Source organism: Xenopus tropicalis, chromosome 4 (assembly GCF_000004195.4).
Source record: "Xenopus tropicalis strain Nigerian chromosome 4, UCB_Xtro_10.0, whole genome shotgun sequence".
Taxonomy (NCBI): Eukaryota; Metazoa; Chordata; class Amphibia; order Anura; family Pipidae; genus Xenopus; species Xenopus tropicalis.
Window position 1 is genome coordinate 25,914,027 of NC_030680.2, and position 19,374 is coordinate 25,933,400.

The following is a 19,374-nucleotide window of genomic DNA, read 5'->3' on the forward strand; positions in this document are numbered from 1 at the left end:
ATTAGGGGAGAGGAGATGGTCCAGTCTGACACTGCAGGAACTATGTAGTTGTAGTTAATTTGGAGCAAACCCTTCCCCTTTCTGCAACTCTCTTCCGCAGAACACCTCCCTGCCCTCTTTGACAACAACCCCTGTCTCTTTTCTGCTTCTCTCTCACCCTGTACAGTTTTCTTCCTGAATATTATACAATATCCCAGCAGAATGCAACATATACCTCTCATTTAGAAGAGGAGGTGGGTTGGTAGCAACAGTTGCTGAAATGGATATACAGTATTTTAGAAGAGGAAGATGCAGGAAAACCATCAAAAAGGATGGTTAAGAAATTTGCATCATCTACCTTTATCCAGATGTGGTCAATATGGAGCATGCTATTTTGATCTATTGCCATTGTATAGACAATACAGATTCCCCAAGCAAACTGAGCATGTGCTGAGTCACTGACACTCCTAACAAAATCCAAGCTCTAAGCTCCTGTGACATCTTTGAAGTTACTGTTGGAGAAAAGTTCAACCTTTTGATACTGCACTAAGTTCAGTATATAAAATATGGTACAGGTATAGGACCCATTATCCAGAATGCTCGGGACCAAGGGTATTCCAGATAAGAGTTTTTTTCCATAATTTGGATCTCCATACCTTAAGTCTACTAAAAAAATAATAAAACATTAATTAAACCCAATAGGACTGATTTGCATCCAATAAGGGGTAATTATATCTTAGTTGGGATCAAGTACAGGTACTGTTTTATTATTACAGAGAAAAGGGAATCATTTAACCATTAAATAAACCCAATAGGGCTGTTCTGCCCCCAATAAGGGGTAATTATATCTTAGTTGGGATCAAGTACAGGTACTGTTTTATTATTACAGAGAAAAGGGAATCATTTAACCATGAAATAAACCCAATAGGGCTGTTCTGCCCCAATAAGGGGTAATTATATCTTAGTTGGGATCAAGTACAGGTACTGTTTTATTATTACAGAGAAAAGGGAATCATTTAACCATTAAATAAACCCAATAGGGCTGTTCTGCCCCAATAAGGGGTAATTATATCTTAGTTGGGATCAAGTACAATGTTTTGTTTTATTATCACAGAAAAAAAGGAAATACATTTTAAAAGTCTGAATTATTTGATTAAAATGGAGTCTACAGTATGGGAGACAGGCTTTCCGTAATTCTGAGCTTTCTGGATAACGGGTTTCCGGATAACGGATCCCATACCTGTATTTTTAGCCATTTTCATTTTTTTCTTTAAAGAAAAAAATAATTTTCTGAACTTTTCTACTAGGATTATGTTTTACAGTGATTAGGGCTGTCTACACACATTCTTTCCAGTTGAACGTACAGTGCCAAAGAGACGTGATGTATATATCAGTAGCAGCCATAAAGAGATTTAATATTGACCACTTCTTATAAGATTGCATCAAACTAAATGCTGAACTGCCACTGCAAATTAAATTATGGCTATGGAATGGTGCTTGTTTCTTTATCCACATATAATTCTAAATCTCCTTTCCTTTCTATCACTTATTTTTCTTTGCTGGTGATATAGCTGGAAACAATTTCACTTTTAGACTTTTTCACTTGTTGGGGTTCAGACACCCAAATCGGCTTTTGTCTTATGCAAAGAACATGAAAGCAATTAAAAGTAAGGGATGGTACCAGCAATGGTGCTATAGTAATGCAACCTCAGGCACCAGTATGTAGTTCATATACTTCTTTTAATCATTATCCTAGCCAAGAAGTATGCTCTTGGTTAATTAAATAATTTCCTAGGCTTTCATAGCATCATTACTAGCTAATCATTGTAGTTATGTAGTTGTGCTTCGATCACATAAATGAAAGCATGGTGTGATTTTAATGGTTTAATTAACTTAGAAACAATGCTAGTTTGGGCGCATATGCCGTCAGTGATTCTTCTGTCTCTCATTTAGCCATGGCTTTGGTAGTTACTTCACTTGCGAAGCCGAACACAGCATTCAGACTTGTGTTTTTGTAAACAAAAAAGGTCACAATCGGCCATTTTTTTTGGCCATTTGCAAATGATCACAGGTCTCTGTGCTCCATTACAAGTTCAGCACAGCCTTCGGATCCAGCCATGACTGTGGAGGAGGCACATAGATGTCCCCTTGACCTGCTCTACCTTGTGAGTCATTCAAGTACAAGGCTTAGATGTGTATCATGGTGCTGCTCTTTGTACTGGGCATGAAGGACCGTGCAAGTACTCCTAGAATGAGCACTTAGGGTGCTCTTCCACTTGTGCCCCTGTAATTGTAAATAACCTTTTATGTGTTCTTCATCTTTGGTCAATGGGTAGTTCCATTTTTTCATACTTCATACTACATTCCTGTCACTGACGCTACAGATCCTTCCGGTTCATGTCAACTTATTGTCAGATGCAGGATTGCCAAATAAAAATCAGTAGCCCAGTGATATATTAATGGAACAGATGCCCAGCAGTAAGCATTCTAGCCCTGAAACACTGAATGTTGGGGTTTGATTGCGTTCATGTGTCCATTGTATTGGAGTGCAGTTTTGGGCTCCAGTCCTTCAGAAGGATATTAATGAGCTGGAGAGAGTGCAGAGACTGCAACTAAACTGGTTAAGGGGATGGAGATTTAAGCTATGAGGTGAGACTGTCGAGGTTGGGGTTGTTTTCTCTAGGAAAGAGGTTCTTTCAAGGGGACATGATTACTCTGTACAAGTACATTAGAGGGGATTATAGGCAGATGGGGGATGTTCTTTTTCCCCATAAAAACGACCAACACACCAGAGGCCACCCCTTTAGATTAGAGGAACAGAGCTTCCATTTGAAGCAGCGTAGGTGGTTTTTCACGGTGAGGGCAGTGAGCTTGGGGAATGCCCTTCCTAGGGATGTGGTAATGGCAGATTCTGTTAATGCCTATAAGAGGGGCCTGGATGAGTTCTTGAACAAGCATAGTATCCAAGGCTATTGTACTGAAATCTACAATTTGTATTGATGTTGGTATATATAGTATATGTACAGTATGTGAGTGTATAGATTGGTAAGTAGGTTGTGTGTGCTGGGTTTACTTGGAAGGGTTGAACTTGATGGACTCTTTTTTTCAACCCTATGTAACTATGTATCTATATGTAACATGAAAGTAATCAAACTTTTATGTGTCCATTGTAATGAAATAGAATGTAAAGAGTTTTGCAATATAATGGCGCTAAGTAGAACTATATACATGGTAGATGAGATAGTTACAGCTGACAATGGCTAATGGTTTTGCTGTGCAGATAGTGTGAGAGATTGTACAGGAATTACAGAAGGTGTCTGAAGAGGAGTAAATAAGGTCAGTGTGCAGAGTATGATCCCTCACATGAGAAACGGCAAAATAAGTCAGAATATGGAAATATGGGTTGAAAGTGACAATTGCAATTAGTATTGTAAAATGACTTTTTGTTTATATAAAATATAAACATATGTTTCAACGAAGTCTGTACTGAGTGAGAAATGTACTGTATATGTCATTGGTACTTCGGGTCTATTTCGAGGAAGAAGATATATGGAATTGGAGAGAGAAATCAGAAAGATCAAGCAAGGTAGAACAGTCATTTTATATAGTAGTTTAATTTGGGCTGTCAGTGATAGCAGCGATATCCAGAATTTTAAAGCTCTGAGAAGTCCAGAGTTATTTTATTGCTTCTGTATAACATTGTTTTAACACCGTTTTCCAGCTCTTGACATTGTACATAAAATTGCTGTCCTTCAAAATTGCCCAACTTCTCTTGCTGTGCACCCAATGATTCTCTTGTGTTTGAGCCTGGCAGACGGATATGGCAGAGAGTTGCTTGTTCAAATTTAAACTGGTCCAAAGACACCGGCTTATACCTAGTCCTGATCATTTAATCAGCAAATGCAAATTACCCATGTAACATAGAGAGAACCAGCAGTAACTCTGCAATGGAAAAATTAATCAAAACAAATCTGTCCCGTTTCACTTTGCCATATAATTCACGGAACGACAAGAAAATTTGCGAAACAGCGATAAATCTGCGAAACACATGTGCCGCGCAACTTTTTTGTCATCCGCCTCTTATTTTTGCATCTTTTTTTTGTCTCCCACGCCCATTTTTATGTGACCGCGCCCAATTTGACACGCCTGTGACTTATTTTGACCGCAGCAAATTTTTCCCTGGCAAATTTTCATGGAAGTTTCGCTAAACAAGTCGTCAATGGCAAAATGCAGAAATTCGCTGCGAATCCATGCAGGGTGAAAAAATTCGCTAATCACTACTGCCATTGACTTGAATGAAATTACCAGTGATGTTTGGGGTTCCCATTCTTTTATACATTTTTCTTGCATATTCAGCCAGCAAACAGTAAGCTTGTCTCCAGAGTGTGTGCTTAATTTCTTGTTATTTTCCTCTTCAAAACAATTGTAAATAGTTCTTTTTTATTGGTAATTTTTTTTACTATGTATAGAAGGCTAATAACTGAACACTGCTCATGCTAATACCTTGACAGTAGTTACCTCTATGAAGGTATCCGTAGATACAGATGGAGCAATGGCCAAGGTAGCACTAAGCCACTGGGGCATTGGGAAAAAAAACCCGGTGTACCCCAGCCCTGGTGGGCCTCAGAGCGGTCCCCTGTTTCGCCGATCTCTCTCCCTGATGTGCTTAAGATAAGTTTCACTTATGAGCGATTGGGGGAGGGGGTCGAACGGGTGGTGGGGGCCCCTACGGGGGCAGTGTGAAGACTGCTATGGGGGCCCATTGGGGCGTGCAGGTGCTCCTGATGCAGTATCCCCAGTGGGTCCTGCACCCCAAGTCTGACACTGGTGATGATGAAGGTTTTCTAAACAGGGTTCCTTAGGGTTAATCTGATTACTTTGGGCTAAGTATTTAAAAAGGGATTACATGCATGGGACTTGATATCCAGAATGTTTAGGCTTAGGCTTTGATTTTCCAGATAAGAGGTTTTCCATAATTTGGATCTCCATTTACTACTAAAAAATGATTTAAACACAAACTCAATACAATAAGGGGTAATTATATCTTAGTTGGGATCAAGTACAGGTACTGTTTTATTATTACAGAGAAAAGGGAATCATTTAACCATTAAATAAACCCAATAGGGCTGTTCTGCCCCCAATAAGGGGTAATTATATCTTAGTTGGGATCAAGTACAGGTACTGTTTTATTATTACAGAGAAAAAGGAAATCATTTTTTTAAAAATAAGAATTATTTGCTTATAATGGAGTCTATGGGAGATAGCTTTCCTGTAATTCGGAACATTTTGGATAATGGGTTTTCCGGATAAGTTATCCTATATCTGTATATTGTTTTTAGTCATCTGAGGCAAATCGACCCCTAGCAATCCAGTTTCCTTGTATATCCTAGGAAATCATTTGTGATAGCCAACGTTCCATCTGTAGGAAGAAAAACCCTTCTAAAAATAACATTAATGTCAGTGTTGTAAACACCATGCCTACACACTTTAAATCCATACTGAATTGCAAGTCAGTTGAGATGCGCATTTAATTATTTCCCCTTTGTGAACAGTTCTGCAAATGACACGGGAACAATACTAATCATTTGTGATTTAATTGAATGTTTGGACCTCAGGGAAATTGAGTCAATTTCCTTAGGCCTTAGAGAGCACCGACAGGCGGCTTACATTACATTAATGCCTTAATCTGTAACCTGGTTTAGTTTCCCATTGTCACTTTATAAAATACTGTCATCCACAGAATATATATGTACTAGCAGGTAAATGTATTATTCAATAATCTTAGTTAAATTACTGTAAAGAAAAACAATGCAAGTGTTCAATTATATTACTTAGCGGCTAATTTAATAAAATTCGTTTTTTTTTCTGGCCTTGAAAGTCGTATAAACTCGACATGGTATAAATTTGAATTAAACTCAATCATTGCTGTATTAATAAAATGTCATGATAATGCTTGAATCATTTTGAATGAGTTTACATTCAAAAATCAAGTTTAAACGGATGTTCGTTTCGATTAAGCCTCTATATTTTAGGAGTATTGCCACTCATTCTTGAAAAACAAAAATGTGGTTTAAGTTTCCCTTGAAACTGGGTGAGACTAAAAACAATGAGGGGATTAAATTCCCCTTGAAGCTGGGTGAAACTGAAAACAATGAGGGGATTAAATTCCCCTTGAAACTGGGTGAAACTGAAAACAATGAGGGGGTAAACGTGTCCTTGAAGCTGAGTTAAACTGCAAACAATGAGGGGATTAAATTCCCCTTGAAGCTGGGTGAAACTGAAAACAATGAGGGGATTAAATTCCCCTTGAAGCTGGGTGAAACTGGAAACAATGAGGGGATTACATTCCCCTTGAAGCTGGGTGCAACTGAAAACAATGAGGGGATTACATTCCCCTTGAAGCTGGGTGAAACTGAAAACAATGAGGGGATTACATTCCCCTTGAAGCTGGGTGAAACTGAAAACAATGAGGGGATTCAATTCCCCTTGAAACTGGGTGAAACTGAAAACAATGAGGGGGTTAAGCTCCCCTTGAAGCTGGGTGAAACTGCAAACAAAGAGGGGATTAAGTTCCCCTTGAAGCTGGGTGAAACTGAAAACAATGAGGGGATTCAATTCCCCTTGAAGCTGGGTGAAACTGAAAACAATGAGGGGATTACATTCCCCTTGAAGCTGGGTGAAACTGCAAACAAAGAGGGGATTAAGTTCCCCTTGAAGCTGGGTGAAACTGCAAACAAAGAGGGGATTCAATTCCCCTTGAAGCTGGGTGAAACTGAAAACAATGAGGGGATTCAATTCCCCTTGAAACTGGGTGAAACTGAAAACAATGAGGGGGTTAAGCTCTCCTTGAAGCTGGGTGAAACTGAAAACAAAGAGGGGATTAAGTTCCCCTTGAAGCTGGGTGAAACTGAAAACAAAGGGGGGATTAAGTTCCCCTTGAAGCTGGGTGAAACTGAAAACAATGAGGGGATTAACTTCCCCTTGAAGCTGGGTGAAACTGGAAAGATTGAGGGGATTAATTTCCCCTTGGAGCTGGGTGAAACGGAAAACAATGAGGGGATTCAATTTCCCTTGAAGCTGGGTGAAACTGTGTGTCAAAACAGGCTGTCACTGACTATTCTATTCCTCTACTATTCTGAGCCTCCATGGGACTCAATGGTACTTGACAGATCAAACCTGTCAATTTTTTTTTTACAAATGTAAATGTGCCCCCTAATGCTCCACTAAAGATAATCTTCTCTGTTGAAACCAATTGGTGGGTTTCATATTCACATATTAGACAAACTGTTGAAATGATAAACCTTGAGAAAAAAATCTATAGAATTGATAGTACATAACGAACATGTCTGAGGGAACATGGCAAAGTCCAGTAGACCTGTTTTGCATTTTATGAGACTTAGATAAAGAGCAACATGCCACAAATAACATATGAAGTTATAATAATATGTCCATAATATGTTCAGAATTACCAGAAAGCCATCTCCCATAGACTTTTTTCCCAACTAAGATATAATTACCTCTTACTGGGGGCAGAACAGCCCTATTGGGTTTATTTAATGGTTAAATGATTCCCTTTTCTCTGTAATAATAAAACAGTACCTTGTACTTGATCCCAACTAAGATATAACTATCCCTTATTGGGGCAGAACAGCCCTATTGGGTTTATTTCATGGTTAAATGATTCCCTTTTCTCTGTAATAATAAAACAGTACCTTGTACTTGATCCCAACTAAGATATAATTACCCCTTATTGGGGGCAGAACAGTCCTATTGGGTTTATTTAATGGTTAAATGATTCCCTTTTCTCTGTAATAATAAAACAGTACCTGTACTTGATCCCAACTAAGATATAACTATCCCTTATTGGGGCAGAACAGCCCTATTGGGTTTATTTAATGGTTAAATGATTCCCTTTTCTCTGTAATAATAAAACAGTACCTGTACTTGATCCCAACTAAGATATAACTATCCCTTATTGGGGCAGAACAGCCCTATTGGGTTTATTTCATGGTTAAATGATTCCCTTTTCTCTGTAATAATAAAACAGTACCTTGTACTTGATCCCAACTAAGATATAATTACCCCTTATTGGGGGCAGAACAGCCCTATTGGGTTTATTTAATGGTTAAATGATTCCCTTTTCTCTGTAATAATAAAACAGTACCTGTACTTGATCCCAACTAAGATATAATTACCCCTTATTGGGGCAGAACAATCCTATTGGGTTTATTTAATGGTTAAATGATTCCCTTTTCTCTGTAATAATAAAACAGTACCTGTACTTGATCCCAACTAAGATATAATTACCCCTTATTGGGGGCAGAACAGCCCTATTGGGTTTATTTAATGGTTAAATGATTCCCTTTTCCCTGTAATAATTAAACAGTACCTGTACTTGATCCCAACTAAGATATAATTACCCCTTATTGGGGCAGAACAGCCCTATTGGGTTTATTTAATGGTTAAATGATTCCCTTTTTCCTGTAATAATAAAACAGTACCTGTACTTGATCCCAACTAAGATATAATTACCCCTTATTGGGGCAGAACAGCCCTATTGGGTTTATTTAATGGTTAAATGACTCCCTTTTCTCTGTAATAATAAAACAGTACCTGTACTTGATCCCAACTAAGATATAATTACCCCTTATTGGGGCAGAACAGCCCTATTGGGTTTATTTAATGGTTAAATGACTCCCTTTTCTCTGTAATAATAAAACAGTACCTGTACTTGATCCCAACTAAGATATAATTACCCCTTATTGGGGGCAGAACAGTCCTATTGGGTTTATTTAATGGTTAAATGATTCCCTTTTCTCTGTAATAATAAAACAGTACCTGTACTTGATCCCAACTAAGATATAACTATCCCTTATTGGGGCAGAACAGCCCTATTGGGTTTATTTAATGGTTAAATGATTCCCTTTTCTCTGTAATAATAAAACAGTACCTGTACTTGATCCCAACTAAGATATAACTATCCCTTATTGGGGCAGAACAGCCCTATTGGGTTTATTTCATGGTTAAATGATTCCCTTTTCTCTGTAATAATAAAACAGTACCTTGTACTTGATCCCAACTAAGATATAATTACCCCTTATTGGGGGCAGAACAGCCCTATTGGGTTTATTTAATGGTTAAATGATTCCCTTTTCTCTGTAATAATAAAACAGTACCTGTACTTGATCCCAACTAAGATATAATTACCCCTTATTGGGGCAGAACAATCCTATTGGGTTTATTTAATGGTTAAATGATTCCCTTTTCTCTGTAATAATAAAACAGTACCTGTACTTGATCCCAACTAAGATATAATTACCCCTTATTGGGGGCAGAACAGCCCTATTGGGTTTATTTAATGGTTAAATGATTCCCTTTTCCCTGTAATAATTAAACAGTACCTGTACTTGATCCCAACTAAGATATAATTACCCCTTATTGGGGCAGAACAGCCCTATTGGGTTTATTTAATGGTTAAATGATTCCCTTTTTCCTGTAATAATAAAACAGTACCTGTACTTGATCCCAACTAAGATATAATTACCCCTTATTGGGGCAGAACAGCCCTATTGGGTTTATTTAATGGTTAAATGACTCCCTTTTCTCTGTAATAATAAAACAGTACCTGTACTTGATCCCAACTAAGATATAATTACCCCTTATTGGGGCAGAACAATCCTATTGGGTTTATTTCATGTTTAAATGATTTCTAAGTAGACTTAAGGTATGGAGATCCAAATTATGGAAAGACTGAGCACTTTTGTTGTGTTCTTTTGCAGAGTTTGGCCATACAAAGTTACCATTGATTATTATTAGTGATGGGTGAAAACATTCAGCAAGCGTGGATTTGCCATTTTCAACATTGGCAGATTTTTAGCAAAACGGGCGACAAAATCCTCAACAGAAAAATTCACTGCATGTCCAAAAATTGTTGCCAGCGTCAAACGTATTGCCTTGAGTGTCAAGCGTATTGTCGCGCGTAACAAAAATGTATTGTCGTAAGCGTCAAAAGAATTGTCTTACACCAAAAAGAATTGTCTCTCATCAACAGAATTGTGCAACAATTTTTTTTTGATGTGCAACATTTTCCCCGTTTCGCAAATTGTTTTGCCGTTTCACAAATCTTCTGTAAGTTTAACAATTTTTTGGGCGAAGCGAAACCGGACAGATTCACTCATCATTAATTAATTTAGGCATTACTAACTCCTACAGTGCCAATAGCTGTGGATAGTGGAGACACACAGCGTTTTCATAGAGCTAATTGCTTTAAAATGTGTGTTTCAGCCTGTCTGTCTGCTCTGCCTAAGTGAACAGTTACTACGTCAAGTTATTTTCATGCTCATACTGTTTTACATTTTTAGAAATTCATCAGCTGATGCCAAGACCTAGAGGTTTGAGCAGCAGAATAGATGATACAAACGTTTCTTAGCAACATATGCATCTCTTTCCATAATTACTATGCATTACTTGTCATATCAACAAAAACATTTCAACGTAGCTTATTTACACTGTACGAACGGACCACATTTTCATTATTATGAAATAGTAATTATTCTACACTGAAATAGTAATTAATATTGTTTCATTGCTGAAAATGCAGAGGAGGAGAAGCCAAATATAAAAACAAGGCTATAGCGATCCCTGACAGTTTTATGTTGATAATCTTTCTCCTTCCGTGTTTTGTTTTTGCATTGACTTCTAAGGTCATAAAATCCAGCAATTTATTGACTATTTTATTTGTTTTAATACCCTATATGCCCTGAGCTAAAATAAATAAATATAAAATATACCAGTGACTGTCCTTGAGTTCAGGAAGGCGCTGAGGTTTCTTGAGCTAATTAGGTAGAAGCTGTAAAGCAAGAAAGGTTAGTTGTCAATAGCTAGTTATAAATACAAAATGATAGTGTGTCCGATAAAGGATTGTGTAGGGATATGCATGGGATTATTTAAAAGGGAATACTCTATACACAAGAGTGGGAAATGGAAATGGTTCTTGCAGATATTAATTCCTGACCTAGATGTCCTGGGGGCCCAATCTGTTTTTAAGGAAATAGACTGTGTAGACGTTTACACTGGTCCATTAAATTATATTAGAAGCAGCTACAGTAGATCCTGTCAAAATATGTGCAGTCGCGTCAAAATGGGAGCGTTTTTTTCGCGCTACCAGGGTCAGAATGGGGGGGTGCAGGGCCCATTGGGGCTGCCGGCCCAGGGGCCCCACACACCCACGGTGTCCCTGCCGGCTGTGTACCTCCCCCATGCTCCACTAACCCCCCCACAGGGGCCCCCGCCACCCGCCCGACTTCCTCCCCTGAGCAAGCATAAGTGAAACGCGTCAGGGGAGGACACCGGTGGCCAGGGGAGTGGCAACAGGGACTGGGCCTGGGCCGCCGGGGCCTACCAGGTTTTTTCCAGGTGGTCCAGTCTAACGCTGTTTTACCGCGTTTTGCAAATTTTTCTCCGCTTCTCAAATTTTTCGGTAGTTTCTCTCATTTTTAGGTAAAGCGAAATAGGACAGATTCTCTCATCCCTAGCTGCAGCCAGTAAGGCCCTCTGAATCTGTTTGTTTTTTTGTGACCCTTGTTTGTTGAATTATTTTCTTATAAATTATTAATTAATGTAAAACACTGTAATACAGGTATGGCATCCATTACCCTGACCACATTAACCAGAAAGGCCATCTCCTATAGACCTGATTTTAATCAAATAATTCAAATTTTAAAAATGATTTCATTTTTCCTTTATTAAGAAAACAGTTCCTTGTTCTTAAACCCAGCTAAGATATAATTAATCCATATTGGAATCAGGCAATCCTATTGGGTTTAATTATTTTATTTTATTTAGTAGACTTAAGGTCTGGAGATCCAAAATATGTAAAGGCCCCTTATGCGGATCCCAAGCATTCTGAATAATAGGCCCCATACCTGTACTATAAATTGCTTGGTGTATTTTATGGTACTGTAATACACACCTTGATATACAGTCAATTTGGGCAATTGCTGCTTTTTCTGTTTATAATAAGAATGATGGAATCTGCAACAAGTCATTAAAAAAAAAAGAAAGAAAACTGATGACCCCATAGACTTAATGCTAAGAACCATAAGCAACCATTAGCTAGCAGGGCCACATTTCGCTTCTTGGGGCAGATTACCAGACCGGTGCAATTCATTCATTAGTCTTTACAGCCAAATAACTAAGGAACTGATTAATTGACAAACTGTCAATACAAGGGCTCTCCCCTAAAATAATGATCCTTTGCTCACACCGTACAAGACCAGTTCTTTATTCTTTGAAGAGTATTGGATTGTGTAAGTGGTGTGCTCCACACATTATCTTCCCTGATAAGTCCTATGACTCCTTCTGGAAAACCTAGACATTGAGGCCTCCATCCTAGGATATGAAAATACAGTTTATTTCACAGCTAAAACAGCTAAAATATCATGAAATATTTAAACCAAATTTCAAGAAAACACAACGATCACATTTTTTTTTATAGCATACTATATAAAGACTAACTTTCCCACCCATTGTCATATTTTGACACCCTATTTGCACAGCAGAAAGGTCAATATAATACTATACTTATAAATAACTTCTTATTCAAAGTCCTTTGTGTTGGTTTGAAGAATAGAATTAATTCTCAGATAATGACTGTAATTTTGTAGCATAGTCTGTATTGTCCTTCTATTGGAAGTATCTATCTCTTTTTAAAGCTATATACAAAATATATACTGCACCGTACATACACTATGGGGCACATTTACTAAAACACGAATCCCAAAAAAATCGAATTGGAAACGAAAATTTTGCGACTTTTTCGTCACCGTCGCGTTTTTTTTCATATTTTGCATGATTTTTTTGGCCCGTCATGACTTTATTGTATTTTGCGCGACTTTTTCGTTGCTGTCGCGATTTTTTCGGATTGAGCAATTGTAAACGGCGGAAAAACCAATCCGATTTTTTCGCGACAGCGACGAAAAAGTCGTGACAATTCGCAAAAAAGTTGTGACGCCGACGAAAAAGTCGTGACGCCGACGAAAAAGTCGCAACAATTCGCAAAAAAGTCGTGACGGTGACGAAAACGTCCGACAATTCGCAGAAAAGTCGCGACGGCAACGAGAAAAGTTGTGACGCCAACGAAAAAATCGCAAAAATACCGATCATTACGGAAAAAACACATTCAGACGCTTTTCGGACGTTCGTAGATTAGTAAATATGCCCCTATGTTAATATAAATATTTAACAAGTATATGTGGGAAATTAAGTAAAGCCTGTCTTTAAGAAATTCAAAACGAAGCAGTTCCTGCATATTCCTACATAATGTACAATAAAAACAACTTGAGATTCTTTATCTGAAGATCTATTTTGTAGTACTAGCATTTATGCAAATACACCCAGAGGAGCTTGGAGTGTTCATATCTGATTTACTATTGCTCTTCTACTATACAGCAAGATGTATGAAATCGTAAACCATATACAACAGTTAATAACCAGAAAAAGAGCCCAGATTTACCTAATAAATAATATTATCAAGCTAACCTACACATGCTCCTGTATTATCTTCTACTTGCAGTTAGCATATACAAACATTGCTTTCAGCAGAAGGAAAATAAAATAATTTATGTAATAAAGTTTATTTAAACAAAGATAAGTGCAGTAGCATTTATTTTTACCTGCAAAATGACAATAGTGCTTCCCAAACTAGGGCAGTGGTTACTTGTCTATCATTGGATGGGAGACTGTAGCCTGAAGGACAATAAGAGTGAGATTTGGGATGTCAGTTGGTATTAAACTTGTTATGCAGAATGCTTGGGACCTAGGATTTTCCAGATATGGGATCTTTCCATAATTTGGGTCTTCACTCGTCAAGTCTGTTCAAAAACATTCAAATTTTTAATAAACCCAACAGGAATGTTTCCTCCACTAAGGATGAATTATATCTTTGGGATCAAGTACAGGTACTGTTTAATTATTACAGAGAAAAGGGAATCATTTAACCATTAAATAAACCCAATAGGGCTGTTCTGCCCCCAATAAGGGGTAATTATATCTTAGTTGGGATCAAGTACAGGTACTGTTTTATTATTACAGAGAAAAGGGAATCATTTAACCATTAAATAAACCCAATAGGGCTGTTCTGTCCCCAATAAGGGGTAATTATATCTTAGTTGGGATCAAGTACAGGTACTGTTTTATTATTACAGAAAAAAGGGAATCATTTAACCATTAAATAAACCCAATAGGGCTGTTCTGCCCCAATAAGGGGTAATTATATCTTAGTTGGGATCAAGTACAGGTACTGTTTTATTATTACAGAAAAAAGGGAATCATTTAACCATTAAATAAACCCAATAGGGCTGTTCTGCCCCAATAAGGGGTAATTATATTTTAGTTGGGATCAAGTACAGGTACTGTTTTATTATTACAGAAAAAAGGGAATCATTTAACCATTAAATAAACCCAATAGGGCTGTTCTGCCTCAATAAGGGGTAATTATATCTTAGTTGGGATCAAGTACAGGTACTGTTTTATTATTACAGAAAAAAGGGAATCATTTAACCATTAAATAAACCCAATAGGGCTGTTCTGCCCCAATAAGGGGTAATTATATCTTAGTTGGGATCAAGTACAGGTACTGTTTTATTATTACAGAGAAAAGGGAATCATTTAACCATTAAATAAACCCAATAGGGCTGTTCTGCCCCCAATAAGGGGTAATTATATTTTAGTTGGGATCAAGTACAGGTACTGTTTTATTATTACAGAGAAAAGGGAATCATTTAACCATTAAATAAACCCAATAGGGCTGTTCTGCCCCCAATAAGGGGTAATTATATCTTAGTTGGGATCAGTACAAGGTGCTGTTTTATCATTACAGAGATTTTTTTTTAAAAAATGGAGTGGATAGCCTTTCTATAATTCTGAGCTTTTTGGATAACAGATCCTTTACCTGTATATATACAGTGCCAATATTATGTATAATACCACCAGAACGCAGTGTCAGCATCATTTACGATTCCTCCGCCCTGTTTATTTTAGGAAATTCATTGGTGTTGATTAGTGATGAGCGCTTCTGTCCCATTTTGCTTCGCCAAAAAATTCTAGAATCTTTCAAAAGATTTGCAAAATGGCGAAAAATTTGCGAAATGGGGAAAATGACGCCCGTCAAAAAAATTGTCGCATTCAACAATACGTTTGACGCATGACAATTAGTTTGACGGTTGACAATTCTTTTTATGAAAGAGACAATTCTTTTGACGCTCGACAATACATTTGACAAGCGAGACAATTCTTTTTGAAAGGCGTCAATTATTTTGACACGGGCAATAATTTTTGGACACACTGCGAATTTTGTTGCCCAATTGCCCATTTTTTTCGCCCATCACTAGTGTTGATTTGAGGACCTGCATTTAAAACCTCTGAAACCAATCTATAAGTAGAGGAATCCCTTTGCATTGAGTCCTCCCATAGTAAATCTTGTGGTATTAAACTGTAAAGCCTGTAACAGTGCATGCCCATTTCCCCCTGTTGTCTCCCCTCTCCCCCACATTTCTATATTTGAAACTCTGTTATACAATACTGGAGTCAAAATCGTACTGTACTATTATTTTTCACAAAAACTGTTCCTTAGTCATTTTAATCTGCAATGTACATGACAATATGACAATGTATTCCTTCTTTTTAGGCTGGACAGACATGCAGACTACATCATAATTCAACACTAACAAGCAAGAGTGTGGAGTTAGAACCAGGAATTCAGGTACAAGGAGTGTGCATGATCTTCTACTTATATCTGATACTGATATATACAAATAAATCTTACTTATGGGTGTGATGAATGTAATGTTACATGCCAAACCATTTGTATGGCAAATAATGTGTGGCAGTAAATAATATAATACACTATATATAAATATTAGGGTACGGGGTTTAATGTAAATTATATTTGGTTTATAAAGATTTATCAGATGAGATTAAGGATTAAGGAAGATTTCCAGATTAGAATGTCTGTACTATCTAGAGATTATGCAGGATTTAATGTTGCAGTATATCTCTCAGAACTCTGCAGAACTGCCCCTAAGCAGTTGCAACAAAAAAAAAAAAAAATTGTCACGGAAAACACGGAAATTCGCCGCAAATCCATGCCTGATGAATTAGTTTGCCAATCACTAGTGGCCACAATTTTTTGACACAAAGTGAAATTTGCCCGTGGTGAATTGTGTCACCCGTTTTGAAAAAAAAAAATCAGCAAATGGCGTAACATAGAAATTCACCTCGAATCCATGCCTGGCGAATTATTTTGCTCATCACTAGTGGCCATAGACGGGCAAATTTTAGCTGATGATTTGGGTCCTTTAGTCTGATTTGGCAGCTTATCTGCCCATGTATGGGCACCCTTACAAAACAAGCGGATCTTACAGTGGCCACCTTTACTCATAAGCATAAAAACACTTACTCCTTCACAGGTTTTAAAGGGGAAATAACAGAAAGTTCCTCCCTTTCCTAAATCTCTTGAATACCTTTTCAGCAGCCACAAACCATGCATAATTCAATATAACAATGTTACTTCTTATGTTCCATATTATAAATATAAAAAAATACACAATACACATTTTGTTATGTTATTTTGTTATTGAGTTATTTTATATTTTCAATAAATAACTAACAATTTACCCCAAGCAATAAACATTAAAATATAATCCATTGCATAGCACCAAATATATCAATTGTATCAATTATTCGACACTCATTCTGTATATTAACTGAAAACTTCTTCTATACTTTATCCCCAGCAATTGCACGGACCACCTTGGCTTCATCCAGAAGAAAAGGCAACAGAAGAGCACAAGATTAGCGAAGGAAATATGAACATTACAAATGAAAAAACTCTGTAAAATAAAATTTCCCAAAAGTTTATAATTTACAGTCGTCTTCAACTTCCTTGGAGTTCAGAAAGCATGAAGATGTACTTACATTTCTAAAGCATGTCATTTTCCACTAATTTATGAATGTTTGTAAACTAGTCTTGGAAAAGTTCAAATTATAATAGATTTGTAAATATGTTTTAGCAATAACCAGATGGCATTGGATGTTTGAACAACTGCTTTGTAAGAGTGGATATATTGAACATGTTGTAATAGATTGGGTTTTTTTTTGCTTATTATAAATAACTCTGTTTTCTACACATTGAGTTTGAGATATTTTATTTGCAGCATACAACTAGGCATGTATGTAACTGTGAAAGGAAAGGATTTCCCACAAAAAAACCACAGCTAAATGACAAAAAAAATTTGTGAAACAGCGAAAAATTTGTGAAATGTGTCGCGCAGAACTTTTTTTTCTGACGCAACAGCACCTATTTTGATGTGACTGCGCCCATTTTTACATGACCGCACCCAATTTGATGTGATCTATTTTCAAGTGCAAAACAATTTTCTGCAGTGAATTTTTGCAGAAGTTTCTCGAAACAATTCAACATTGGCGAAATGCAGAAATTCGCTACAAATCCATGCCTGCTGAAAAAATTTGCTCATCACTAGAACTAAGCTAAAGAAGATTAGATTTAGTGTGATTCTAATTGTAGCCCGATGCCTACTATTTCACTTGCACAGCTAAGGTTGCCACCTGTGTCGTTTCTGACCCAGACAGCCCGGTTTTTGGAAGAGCTGCCCGGGTCAAAACCTCCTGCCTGGTTTCCCTAATTAGGAAAACTGTGCAGGACGCAGTAACATTGACACAGTGATCGGCCAATCGTTGCTGGCCGCGTCATAGCCCTGCCCCCGTGATGTCACGGCCCCACTTCCTACCCACCCCTCAACAACAGTCCCGACATTACCCTTGCCCGGCTAAGAAAGCAGCTCATGCAGAATATTGTTCAATCACAATTGAAATACAGAAAGGGGCTGATTTACTAAGACACGAATTCCAACCGAATTGGAAAAATTCCGATTGGAAAACGAACATTTTGGGACTTTTTCGTATTTTTTGCGATTTTTTTCGGCGACTTTACGACTTTTCGGAAATTATCGCGACTTTTTCTAATGAAAAAGTCGCGATAATTTCCGAAAAGTCGTAAAGTCGCCGAAAAAATTCGCAAAAAATACGAATACGATTTGCGCAGAAAAACGCAAGTTTTTCGTAGCCATTCCGAAAGTTGCGCAAAATCTGGCGATTTTTTCGTAGCGTTAAAACTTGCACAAAAAGTCGCGATTTTTCGTAGTGTTAAAACTTGCGCGAAAAGTCGCACCTTTTTTGTAGCGTTAACTTAAAAGGCGCGACGCCTTTAACGCTACGAAAAAAACGTGACTTTTCGCACAAGTTTTAACGCTACGAAAAAATCGCCAGATTTTGTGCAACTTTCGGAATGGCTACGAAAAACTTGCGTTTTTTCGCGCAAATCGTATTGGTAACGAAAAAGTCGCAATAATTTTCCGAAAAAAACGCAAAATACCGATCATTACGAAAAAAACGCAATTGGACGTATTCGGCCCGTTCGTGGGTTAGTAAATGTGCCCCAAAGTGTTCAATCCCATAAGGAATGAAGAGCAATTTTAACTGTATTTAATTAATACAAATGAACTTAATATGCACAGTGCTCTGTTCACATATTCAGTTACAATCAGTCTCTGGTGCTTAGAACTTCTCATTTAAAAAAATAAAAGTATTTGAGAGAAACCTCAAGGCATTGACTTAGTAGTGTACACTGGTAATTTCATACTAATTAATTATCTTAATGTTTGCCTTTATTTGGTTAAATTTGCAGTTTCAGCCTTTTGTACATTTCCATTCTTCATTGGCTGGCTGCCTGCCGGTGGCGGCAAATACAATATTCTTACATGTAGTCAACAGATGGATGACCTAGTGACCAAGTGACATGGTCTACAATCATTGAAGAAATAGCTAAACACTGAATTATACAATACCCCAGATCCCAAGCATTCTGGATAACAGGTCCCATACCTGTACTGTACAAGTATGTGATCCATTATCTGAAAGCTCCAAATTATGGGAAGGCAATCTCCTGTTTTTATCAAATAATACACATTTTTTAAATTAATTTCCCTTTTCTCTGTAATAATAAAACAGTACCTGTACTTGATCCCAACTAAGATATAATTACCCCTTATTGGGGCAGAACAGCCCTATTGGGTTTATTTAATGGTTAAATGATTCCCTTTTCTCTGTAATAATAAAACAGTACCTTGTGATTGATCCCAACTAAGATATAATTACCCCTTATTGGGGCAGAACAGCCCTATTGGGTTTATTTAATGGTTAAATGATTCCCTTTTCTCTGTAATAATAAAACAGTACCTGTACTTGATCCCAACTAAGATATAATTACCCCTTATTGGGGCAGAACAGCCCTATTGGGTTTATTTAATGGTTAAATGA

General features: G+C 37.3%; 1 protein-coding gene across 1 annotated transcript in view; it reads left to right on the top strand.

The window, feature by feature from the left end:
• Positions 1-17,170, top strand: part of luzp2 (leucine zipper protein 2) — a 337,413-nt gene extending 320,243 nt beyond the window's left edge. The window contains exons 11-12 of the mRNA XM_002936503.2: positions 15,665-15,739; positions 16,773-17,170. Coding sequence (XP_002936549.1) covers positions 15,665-15,739; positions 16,773-16,874 — 177 coding nt within the window. The 3' untranslated portion in view covers positions 16,875-17,170. The remainder of the gene's footprint in view (positions 1-15,664; positions 15,740-16,772) is intronic.
• The last annotated feature ends 2,204 nt before the right edge of the window (positions 17,171-19,374 follow it).